General features: G+C 51.9%; 2 protein-coding genes across 3 annotated transcripts in view; both read left to right on the top strand.

Annotated features, from left to right (window-relative positions):
• The window catches only part of ABCG4 (ATP binding cassette subfamily G member 4), a 14,628-nt gene extending 12,594 nt beyond the window's left edge, over positions 1-2,034 (top strand). The window contains exons 13-15 of the mRNA XM_003796821.3: positions 678-836; positions 1,008-1,126; positions 1,350-2,034. Coding sequence (XP_003796869.1) covers positions 678-836; positions 1,008-1,126; positions 1,350-1,575 — 504 coding nt within the window. The 3' untranslated portion in view covers positions 1,576-2,034. The remainder of the gene's footprint in view (positions 1-677; positions 837-1,007; positions 1,127-1,349) is intronic.
• A 6,012-nt stretch (positions 2,035-8,046) lies between these two features.
• The window catches only part of NLRX1 (NLR family member X1), a 12,585-nt gene continuing 8,665 nt past the window's right edge, over positions 8,047-11,966 (top strand). Inside the window, exons 1-4 of one of the 2 annotated variants that reach the window (XM_003796819.3) lie at positions 8,047-8,200; positions 10,129-10,257; positions 10,924-10,993; positions 11,416-11,504. In XM_003796819.3, the coding sequence (XP_003796867.1) occupies positions 10,188-10,257; positions 10,924-10,993; positions 11,416-11,504 (229 nt within the window). In that variant the 5' untranslated portion in view covers positions 8,047-8,200; positions 10,129-10,187. Of the gene's footprint in view, positions 8,201-8,668; positions 8,847-10,128; positions 10,258-10,923; positions 10,994-11,415; positions 11,505-11,966 lie in introns of those variants that run through there. The other variant, XM_023517344.1, reaches the window with a different exon arrangement.

Here is an 11,966-nt window from a genome sequence, read left to right as displayed (position 1 = left end):
GGGGTCTTGCTCTGTCTCAGGCTGGTCTCAAACCTGTGAGCTCAGGTGATCCACCCACCTCGGCCTCCCAAATCCTGGGATTACAGGCGTGAGCTACTGCACCCAGCCCATCTCCCTGTTTTAAGCCCCAGTGCCACCAATAAATCCATAGAGTACCTTTGCACAAATTAGAATAGGTGCCCTTCTTCAGGGTGGACCCTGCACTAGGCTTGGCTTAGTGAAAAGGGGACAGGCTGGATCTCGGCCTCTGGCTGCCTCTTGGTTGGACGCCCCCATGCAGGAAACAACCATATGTAGTGGGCTCAGTCCCTGACAGTCCTATCATAGGAGATGATAGTCTCATAGGGGGAATAGAACATTCTCCTATGGAGAGCTAGTTAATTAATAATACAAAGAATAAACTGATCTATATGGGAAGGACTTTAGGAGCTCAGAGGAGGGAGAAGTGCCTGAACTGGTCAGAGTGGGCCCAGTGGAAGAGGTGAGACAAGAAGATGAGTGAGGTTCATATAGTCAGGGGACATGTGTCCATCTAGGAGACAGCATGAGCAAGAATTTAGAGGCAGGCCAGGCAGGGGAATAGGTATTCTAGAGGTTCATGCCTGGGTACAGTGGAGGGTCTTAGCCATTGTGCCCCAGGTGTGAGGTCCACTGCCCAGCCTGTGCTCCCTCCCCAGGTGGTGTGCCCGGTGGTATACTGCAGCATCGTGTACTGGATGACGGGCCAGCCAGCTGAGACCAGCCGCTTCCTGCTCTTCTCAGCCCTGGCCACCGCCACTGCCTTGGTGGCCCAATCTCTGGGGCTGCTGATTGGAGCTGCCTCCAACTCCCTGCAGGTGGGAAGGCTGGCATGTGGGGATTCCAAAGCAGGGTGAGGTCTTGTGGGAGGAGGAAGCAGGGCCTGGTATAAGATGTAGGATAGACCTTCGGGAAACCCAGGGGCTACTCCAGTCCTGGGCCTGTCCTGGTCACCCCTGTGATGTCCCGTCCCCTCCCTTCCCCTCTAGGTGGCCACCTTTGTGGGCCCAGTTACCGCCATCCCTGTCCTCTTGTTCTCCGGCTTCTTTGTCAGCTTTAAGACCATCCCCACTTACCTGCAATGGAGCTCCTACCTCTCCTATGTCAGGTCAGTGCCCCTTCCCTCCCCATTTCCCCCTATTTCTTGCTATAGGAGGCTATGCCCAGGTTTCCTGGGTTATGCCAAGTCTGGTGCCTGTCCTACTGTTCTTTGGGCAGGGGCACCTGGCTGGACCCCAGGAGTGGCAGCATTGCAGCTAGGCTCCTACGATTTGCCCAGGGACCAGGGACCCTGTGCTCTGGATCCTGTTCTGATGCCTGTGCCTGCCTAGGTATGGCTTTGAGGGCGTGATCCTGACAATCTATGGCATGGAGCGGGGAGACCTGACATGCTTAGAGGAACGCTGCCCCTTCCGGGAGCCACAGAGCATCCTCCGAGCGCTGGATGTGGAGGATGCCAAGCTCTACATGGACTTCCTGGTCTTGGGCATCTTCTTCCTGGCCCTGCGGCTGTTGGCATACCTTGTGCTCCGTTACCGGGTCAAGTCAGAGAGATAGACCTTGCCCCTGACCTGCACCCCAGCCCTCGCAGCAGGAAGCCTCTGGCCCCAGCCCTTTGGGACTGTTTTAACCTTGTAGACTTGGGCACTGGTTGCTGGTATAGCTGCCCTCCCCTCCCTCAGTCCTCCACAGGCTGGCTATTGGACTGTACTTCTGGCCTGGGCCCTGGGAGTGGGGGCTCCAGTCCATCCCACCATGCCCAGGGTCTTTCCAAGTTGATGCTGTTCGTAGCTTCCTCCCTACTCTCTCCAGCACCTGCATGCAAGGACCACTGGGAGGCTGCCACCCTCCTTCTTGTCTGCGGCATCCTCCTTGTTGTCTGCCTGGGAGCCCCAGGCTCTCCAGGATCCCACTTATAACTGACCAAAGTGGCCCCCTCTGGGGGTCCCCACCACACAAGTGTTTGTAAATTGGGCTGCTATAAGGTTGGAGTTCCAGGGCTGGGCCCTGGTGGGGTCCCCTGTAAGTCCCATTATGGATGCGGGAATGGAGCAGGGAAAGGCTCTGGAAGTCTCTTCTTCCTCCTTTCCTTCTCCCCACCTCTTGACCCTGGCCGATTTGGACAATCTGCTGTGACAGAAGCTGGGTTTTCTGTCTGGGTCACCACTCTCAATCCTGGGGATTAGAGAGGCCTGGGGCTTTGGGATGCCTCCTCCCCAGCACCTTTTGTGGGAGGTAGAGCCTGGTGGCACATCTGCAATAATGTCTGTGCTCCTCTCCTACCTGCCAATGGAACTGGAGAATGCACTTTATTCCAGTGGGTGAGTTGGGGAAGACCCAACCCTCCTTTCTTGCTGCTCCTGACACTCAGTCCCAAAATGCTCCCTCCTCTCTGGAGTGACAGGCACACATATGCGAACAGGCAATCTCAGCTGTACACACTCACCATCGTCTACAGCACATAGGAAGAGTGATGGGGTGGGGGGTGCCGTGGGGAGGGCAGTGCCAACCTCCTCCTGGGAATTCCAGTTTGGAGGCCCTAAGGATGAGGCTGGTGCTACCCAGGGTGTCTCCAGGATCTGCAGTCTACCCCAGTCTTCCCTCTGTCCCAAGCCAGGGGTGGCACAGGGAACTAGCTCCCTGGAGTTGAGGAGCCAACACAAGCACAAGCATGGGCATAGGTTGGCCTTGGCCACCGCCACCCCATGGCCCTCCTTTTGTGCTCCACACTGGCATCCTCACTCCTCTATCCCTTCTCTGGCAGCTTGCTGCTCATTAAAACTCCTGTCCATAAGGCCAGGCACGGTGGCTCATGCCTGTAATCCTAGCATTTGGGAGGCCGAGGCGGGTGGATTGCCTGAGCTCACAGGTTCGAGACCAGCCTGAGCCAGAGCGAGATCTCATCTCTAAAACTAGCCGGGCGTTGTAGTGGGCACCTGTAGTCCCAGCTACTCGGGAGGCTGAGACAAGAGAATCACTTGAGCCCAGGAGACTGAGGTTGCTGTGAGCTATGATGCCATAGCACTCTACTGAGGGTGACAAAGTGAGACTCTGTCTCAAAAAAAAAAACAATAAATAAATTAAATTAAAAAATAAAACTCTTGTCCATGTCCCTCCTTCCTTTTCCATCAGCAGGTGGCCCCTAGCCATCAGAGCAGCACGCCCTGGGTACCAGATGGAAGACACACCCAGAGCATGTGTGGCTTTTTTGGTGGGTCTAGGCTCATTCTGCTTCTGATTTCCCCTCTCCTAGGGCTCTTTTCCTGCCTTGTTCCTATACATATCCCTCTGTTCGGCCCTCACCCTGCCACAGATTCTTCTCATCACAAAGAGATGCCAGTTGTATTTGTGGGATTTCACCCATTATTAATAAAACCTATATTTATACATTATGCAGTGTGTAAATGTGTGTGGGTCTGCCACCTGGTCTATGGACCATGAGGGGGTCTTCAAAGTACTCGGCAAGATACCTGTCAGCTTTTGGGAACCCGTGGCGGGGGATGGTAAGTATAAGTATATTGAGCTTTGAAAGTACAGTTTAGAAAATACTTATATCTTGCTTTATGTTTTTTTTTGAGACAGTGTCTCAAGCTGTCACCCTGAGTAGAGTGCTGTGGCGTCACAGCTCACAGCAACCTTAAACTCTTGGGCTTAAGAGATTCTCTTGCCTCAGTCTCCCAAGTAGCTGGGACTACAGGCGCCCACCACAATGCCCAGCTATTTTTTTGGTTGCAGTTGTCAGTGTTGTTTCGCAGGCCCAGGCTGGATTTGAACCCACCAGCTCTGGTGTATGTGGCTAGTGCCTTAGCTGCTTGAGCTGCAGGCGCCAAGCCTTGCTTTACATTTTATAAATGCTTCATGTTCATTCCCAGGCCAATCCTGTATAAGGTCTAACAGTTAAGTTCACAACTCATCCTAGAAAAAGTGCTGCATACCTCCTTGCTAAATATCACTATGGTCACCTTGGATGTGCTCCCCATGGGAAGTTATGCACCGATACCCTTCAAACCTAGTCCACCCTTCAAACAATTTTGGAATTCTTTCTGGAATGACAGTCAGAGCTGTCATCATACAGCACCTAGAAACACACAACAACATCTGGGAGGCCGAGGCTGGTGGATTGCCTGAGCTCACAATTTTGAGACCAGCCTGAACAAGAGTGAGACTCCGCCTCTAAAAATAGCCAGGCATTGTGGCAGGCACCTGTAGTCCCAGCTACTCAGAGTGCTGAGGCAAGAGAATCTCTTGAGCCCAAGAGTTTGAGGTTGCTGTGAGCTATGATGCCATCGCATTCTACCGAGGGCAATAAAGTAAGACTCTGTCTCAAAAAAAACCCAAAAACAAAACAACAACAAACCCCCCCCATGCAACAACAATAAAGAACACCACCCAGCAAGACACCACCACATGTTGACACAAACACATCTATGAGACACTGATAGACCAAGGTTACTAAGCCTTACGAGTTATCTGTACAGTGCTGCCAATGTGAGTGCACAGTGGCAAGTTCAAGAACTTAATTGTCAGACCTCATACGAGGACAGCTCTGATAGTCACCAGAAAGAGTTCCAAAATTGCTTTGAAGTATGGACTGGGCACTGGTGTCAGTGCATAGCTGCTACCCAAGAAGAATACTTTGAAGGTGACCATGATGATCTTCGGCAATGAGTTATGTAGCACTTTTTTTAGGATGAGTTCACCTGCTTAATTGTCAGACTCGTGACAACTCATTTTGCAGATGAGAGAACTGGGATCTCATCTGCAAAATGAGTTAAGTAACCTGCCAAACAGCCCTTGCTAGTGGAAGAGGAGCCAGCCCTGGGGACTGGGTCTTCAGCCTCTGGACTTCTCATTTTTGTCATTGGTCAACGACCCTTGTTTACGGTGGCAGTGCAGGCTGCATTTGAGTGCCCTGTGTCTGTTGGATGGGCTGTTCTTGCCCAAGTGATGTATGCCTCTCCAGGAATCACTGAGCCTTGGTTATATTGACAGGAGACCAGTGTGTTCTGGTCATGAAGGGCAATGGGCAGCAAGAAGGACCCTGAAGCCCCATTCCTAGCTTGGGCATGGCAGGGACCTCATTGGTTGTACTCTACCTTTTCTTGTTTCTTCTTCCCTTCTTTCCCACTGGGTCACATTTACCAAAGCTGAACCATCACCCACCAGGAGTGCAGATGGGTTTAGTGGCCAGAGGTTTGAGGTAGGCAAGTATCCAGAGGATCTTAAGGGCTGGTGGCAGGATGACCCAAGAAGCAGAACATTGCTTCACCCTCTTTTCTCCTGAGCCTGAAGCTTGGAGACTGAAGGAATCTACTGGCATCAACCTGCCAGCAGCCTGGAACATACTGGTTGTGCCACCTGTAGCGCTAAGTGCTCTGGACTAGACTAGGGTCCAATGAGTGGCCGGTTGCTTGCCTGGAAATGAACTAACTTCTTTTCTTATGGGAGTTCCAGCTGGGAATGGGAAGTACAAACAATTCTGCGTCCTAGCTCCTAGAATTCTAGTTAGGTTTAGGGGGCACTCTGGGTGCTACCTTCTCCCTGCAGTGTTGTCAGTAAATGGCTTTTTTCAGTCAAACGACATGAAATCCCACCATTAGACAGTCTTAAGATTTCTCATCTCTACTCCTTCTCTTTTAAAATGCAAATACTCCTACCAGGGTTAAACATTTATCCATTCACATATTTACTGTATTTTTAAATATTTGTTTATTTATTTTAGGTAAGAGGCTGGCGTGCAGTGGCACTATGATAGCTCACTGCAGCCTCCAACTGCAGGGCTCAAGCAATCCTCCTGCCTCAGCCTCCTGAGGAATTAGGACTATAGGTATGAGACATTGCACTTGCCTAAATTCACACATTTGTAATTTTCCTCAGGAGCTAATAAAGGCCAACAGTCATTCTAGCAAGGGCCATGCAGGCACAGAGAACATTTATAGACTGGCTCACATATTTGCAAAGAGACTTCTTTTGATTCTGCAGCACTCCCATGAGGTTGCTAAGTTGGGCACTACCATTTTCTCCTTTAACAGAAAAGGAAACCAAGGTTTGGCAAAATGACTTGATCAAGATACTGTGCTCTTGGCCAGATGTGGTGGCTCACGCCTGTAAATCCTAGCACTCTGGGAGGTTGAGATGGGTAGATTGCTTGAGCTCACAAGTTCAGGACCAGCCTGAGCAAAAAGCGACACCTCCGTCTCTACTAAAAATAGAAAAAACTGAGGCAAGAGGATCACTTGAGCCCAAGAGTTGGAGGTTGCTGTGAGCTATGATGATGCCACAGCACTCTACCTAGGGCAACAGCTTGAGACTCTGTCTCAAAAAAAAAAAATACTATGCTCTTGCCACTGTAACCCACCTGCTATTCCTCCCACCAGTTCCAAAACTCGGCTGAGTTGAGGCATAAATGCATTTTGTTCATCTACCTATGTTTGAAATGGGCCCTCTCCCCTTAAATGCCAACCTGCCTGGACTCCGATCATCTTCTTTAATGCGATCACCTTTCTTTATGTCAAGGCCTGTGTTAAGTGCTGGAGGGCCCAGTTGACCCAAGATAGTTTTCCAGGCTATAATTCTTAAAGCACCTGGTGCGCCATCCTGAGGTCAGACAACAGAGCACATGCCCACAGCATGACTCACAGTACTTATGTCTGCAAAAGCTGAAATTATATGTTATTAATAAAACCTACCCAGCTGCCATACCATGGGGGAGGGGAGGAGAGAGGGAGAGCATTTGCTCGGAGCTGTGTCCAGGTGACCATCTGTCTCGCATGGCTAGGTAAATGGAGTAAAGCTACAGTAGTCCCCAGGGGCCCAGAATGTCACCCCTGAGACTGATGCCTCGGAGAACAGTACCTTAAGAACTCTACTTCCCTTCCCCCTCCCATCCTACTCCCCTTAAAGAACTTCTCTTAAAATGCAAATGTGTTGTTTTCCCTGCTGCTGTCTCTTCCTTTCTCAGACTTATATTTTAATATCCAGCTCAAATGGTCACTTTCTCAGCCAGAGGCAGTAACTTCCTCTTCCAGACTTTCCTAAGATTTGCCTCTGAAGCACATCATTTATAAACGTGGTACTTGGTCCCGCCAGAGGGCAGCTGCCGTGGTCAGCCCAGCATGTCTTGTTCTGGTTGGCAGGCCAAGATCTAGTCCTGGGCCGGGTTGGTGGAGGTAAGGTACTTAGTACCAGCCCATTAACACAGGTACAGTGAAAGAAGAAATGGCAAAGTGAATTATCAAAATTGTCTTTGTACGGATGGAAGGCAGAGATTGTAACACCCTCTTCCCAGCCTTGCCCTGGGGAGCCTCTGTGAGTTCCCTCCTGTGCACCTCTGGCCTTGCACCCGGCACACCTATGCTTGCGTACTGGAGGTGTGCCCTGTCTGTGGGTGGTGGGTGGCTCCTCCATCTTGGCTACTTGAGCCCTGGGTGTGCTCAAGTACACATAAGGGTGGGGGCTTTAAGGACCCGGAAGTCCCAGGGTTAGGCGATGACTGGGTTGCTGGACAGGAGGAGCAGGTTGGTGCTAGAGCTTTCCCTCAGCGCCCATTCTTCCTCCTTCCTTGACCACAGTGACCAGAAGCCATATACAGAGGTCTAGGGGCTGAAGAGGGCCGAGTACAGAAAGGAGGACCCAGAGGGCTTCAGGCTCTGGTCTCTGCCTGGAAGTAGGCTGCGGAGGTGAGAGGGACCGAGGAAAGGATCTCCTGGGAACTGGTGCCTCAGGAAGGCCCAGGGGTGCTGTAGGAAGACCCAGGCCTGGCCACTGCCTTACTGGGTCACCTGCACAAATGACATCATCTGTAAAATGGGCATATCAAGCCCAGCCTGGGATGTGGTTGGTGCGGTCACCGGATGTGCCCGGCTCTTGGGAAACTGCAGGGGGCAGTACTAGCGGTATGGCCCGGGGGATCCAGGGCTGTGCCCACGCAGGGGGCGGGGCTGTGGAGGGATGGGTGGCACAAGAGTCCCCGCCCGGCGCCGGCTCCGGGGAAGCTACCTTCTCTCGCCTGCCCCCTACCCGCAGGACCCCGCGGCCGAGCGCCTGGGCCCGGCCTCTCCAGCGCTCGCTACCGGGCCGGCCGGGCTCCGCGCAGACGGGCGGAGGCGGGCAGGAAGCGCCGCGCCCAGCGAGCCGGGGACTCTGGGAGCCAGCGGGACACGCCGGCGTCCGCCCCGCCCGGGTAAAGGCCGCGCGGGCTGGGTCACCCCTCCGCCCCGGGTGGTGCCGGGCGAGCGCCGCTGCCAGTCCACGGCCGGGATGAGCGGGACGAAGCGGGGGTGCTGACTAGGGTTCTGGCGGTTCTTGCCCTTGGTACCCCAGACCAGTTGAAACGAGGGAAGCCGTTTGGATCCAGTTTGGTGGGGAGTTCCGGACTTGTGAGAACACCGCCTGTACTTGCCCTGCAGTGCCCCTTTTCTCACCGCCCTGGAGATCTGGGTGATCTCGACTCAGTGACCCTGATGTTAACCCCAAGCCACTTTCCCAGGACTTTCTCAGGTTTCCCGGGCCCCTTTCCCCTTCCCCAGCCTCCAGACTTCTGCTCTGAGCTCTGTCTGCACGCCTGCTAAGGCAGGTGGCCAAATGCGGCCGATTTTCTGTGCTATCTTTAAGAAGCTCGGATCTCAGTGGAGACCAGGCCCGAACGGGAAGCATGCCCCATTTAAGGGAGCTCAGAGAGCTCAGGAAATACTTCTCAGGGAAGAAGCCCTCTGAGCAAGCTCTTAAAAGATTGGGTGGGATTCTTACAGAGGAGTAAGGTCATTCCAAACTGAGGAGCGTGTATGAACAAATTTAAGAAGGAGAATCCGAGAATCCTGGGGAATGAGGTGCAGGCTGGGGGCAAGCTCTGAAAAACAGCTTGTGTGGCTGGGTGTTTTGGACTCTGTATGTAGCCTCCACTTTAGGGAAGTGATTGATGCCTGGGAGGAGGGGTTGGAATGAAAGGAGACTATAGGCAGAAACCCTGAGAGGTCAGGGTTCTAGCCTGTCTCATGGGCGGGGAGATTTGCTTCAAAGTAAGATAAAGGGGAGGAGGATGAGTTCAGTATTACTTAGAAGCAGTGGCAAGATATCCATATGGAGATGTCAAGTAGGGAGGCCACTCATTCATTTATTTATTATTTATGCCAGCCTCAAAGACAGCTTATGCACAGAGAAGATAAAATGATAATCAGCTAGGACTGTAGCTAGGGAACAAAGGCAGAGGGGAGTGGGTAATTATTACTGGAGAATTGAGGCTCAGAAAAGCTGCTGAAAATAAACACAGGACTCTTACATGAGCTTTGCGGTAGCCAAGCAAAGAAAGGACATTTAAATAAAGCAGTTCATGGGGTTGCAACTGGGGCAAAGGTGGTTGTGAAGCCTAAGGAGAGAGGCAGGAGGTGGTAGAGATAAAATGGGATTTCTGGCCAGGTACAGTGGCTCATGCCTGTAATCCTAGCACTCTGGGAGGCTGAAGTGGGTGGATTGTTGAGACCAGCCTGAGCAAAAAAGGAGAGACCCCTCTACTAAAAATAGAAAAATTGAGACAAGAGGATCGCTTAAGCCTGAGTTTGAGTTTGCTGTGAGCTGTGACACCATGGCACTCTACCCAGGGTGACAGCTTTAGACTCTGTCTCCAAAAAAAATGGAATTGGCGGACCCATAGCTCAGTCTGTAGGGTGCTGGCCACATACACCAAGGCTGGTGGGTTTGAAGCTGGCCTGACCCAGCTAAAACAACGACAATTGAAACAAAAAAAATAGCTGGGTGTTGTCGCGGGTGCCTATAGTCCCAGCTACTTGGGAGGCAGAGGCAGAAGAATCGCTTGAGCCCAGGAGTGTGAGGTTGCTGTGAGCTGTGATGCCACAGCACTCTACCCAGGGCGACAGCTTGAGACTCTGTCTCAAAAAAAAAAAAAATGGGGTTGCTGTCTCAGGTTGGGGTTTTGGAGAGGGAGAAGAGCTGAAAGCCAGATGGGGGCTTTAGCAGAGCCAATATTTGAGGAAGGGCTGATCCTCTCCTGGGAGGAAGGCCCCTTCTTGGATGGCATGGGTAGGGGTGTGGGGGAGCGGTGGGAGGGATGAAGGTGGCTGTAGTGGTGATTCATTCATACCATTCTTCTTACAGGGGAGCAGGATATAAGGTGGTATTAAGTCTCCTAGGCTTTCCCTACCTTCTTTCCCAGGATGAGGTGGGGTTGCCATTTGCCCAGGGCCTCTTGGGGCTCTGGTCTGGGAAGAGCACCCCAGCCACAAGGTGAGTAGGAAGCAGGGGTTTCTGTTTCTACCTGTCCCTTCCTCTTTAGTGTCTATATAGTGCCTCCATGACAGCAGGAATCCAGACACCAAGTACATAAGTCCTACCTCTGTGCTTCTCTAGCTGTTAACCTTGGCTATGTCACGTCACCCCTTGAATTTCTTCTTTTTTACCCTAAAAGAAGGGAGTTGCACTATATGATTTTTGAGCATCCTTCATAGTTATGTAAGTCCAGGAACACCTGTCTGATTTCATTTAGCATTAAACAGATATTTACTGAGTACCTAGGTACTGTATGGCAGACCCCATGTTAAGTTCTAGGTATATAATTGTGAACAAAACCCAAAGTGATCCTTGCTCTCATAGAGGGGGAAGGAATTATTATTATTTTTTCTTTTTTGCAGTTTTGGCCAGGGTCAGGCTTGGACCTGCCACCCCTGATATATGGGGCTGGCACCCTACTCCTTAAGCCATAGGTGCTGCCCAAGGGGGAAGGAATTAAATAATCACGCAATGAAATATAAAATTTCATAACTGCTACAGAGGGGCAGTACATGCTGCTATGGGAGTAAATAATGGAGGATTTGATATAGATGGGGGCTCTGTATATTGGTGGAAAAAATGTGGATAGGATCTGAAGATGTTATTTTGTCCTTTTCTCTGTAGATGAACGTATCCCCTTCCTGACCCACTGGAGTTGGCCCTTTAAAGGGGAGCATCACCTTGGGCCCCCTAGGTAAGGCTGGGGTATCATGCCCTGGAACACATCTGGCATAGCAGCATAGACTGGGAAGGATCTGGACTTGATGCCAGCTGGATCCCTTGGGGGAAGGGCTTGGTCTTCTGGAAGTGAGAGGATATAGAGGCAGCTGCCAGGCCTGGGAGGGAGTTAGTTTAGATTATCTACAGGAGAAGCCAGAGTCAGCAGGGGGAGCAACTGTGGGAACTGGGTAGGGTCTGGTGTGGCAGTGGCTAGCCTGAGTCAGCCAGGCAGACACTCAACGGTGGTGGCTGGAGGGTTAGGGGGCAGCCTTCAGACCCTATGAGAGCCAGACAGAGCTCTTTGACTTGGGTGTCCAGTGTTGGGCCTGTATCTCAGGAAGCGAGGAACCCAACAGTGCAGACAGGCCTGGACTCATCCCTTCTCTTGGCTCCCAGGGCCTTCGTACGCCATAATGGAAGCTCAGCGGGCAGTGCTCCCCCATCTGCGAGGCAGAGACAGCTGTTTGGGAGCATCTCTGCAGTTGGTAAAGGGACTGACTGGGGTCCTGGTGCAGGAAGGGGTGGGGTGGGGAGAGGGGCTACACGGAGAAACAGGATGAGGAAGACATAGTGGATCCACTGCCGTCATCCATCAGTGGTTCTTCCTTCCCTTGTGACAAAACTCATGCAATGCACACTTGCTGTATACAAGTGTGAGCAGATACGGACATCATTATCTTCAACAGACTTCGGGCCTAGCAGTCAGGTTCAGATTGCACACAGGCTGGGCATGGTGGCTCACGCCTATAATCCTAGCACTCTGGGAGGCTGAGGTAGGTGGATAGCTTGAGCTCACAAATTTGAGACCAGCCTGAGAAAGAGCAAGACCCATCTCTACTAAAAAATAGAAAAAGTAGCTGGGCATTGTGGCAGTGCCTGTAGTGCCAGCTACCCTGGAGGCTGAGGCAGAGGGATCACTTGAGGCCAAGAGTTTGAGGTTGCTGAGA

The sequence above is a fragment of the Otolemur garnettii genome, unplaced genomic scaffold, assembly GCF_000181295.1.
Source record: "Otolemur garnettii isolate 467f Iridium unplaced genomic scaffold, OtoGar3 scaffold00108, whole genome shotgun sequence".
NCBI classification, from domain to species: domain Eukaryota; kingdom Metazoa; phylum Chordata; class Mammalia; order Primates; family Galagidae; genus Otolemur; species Otolemur garnettii.
This window is presented reverse-complemented; position numbering and strand designations above follow the sequence as displayed.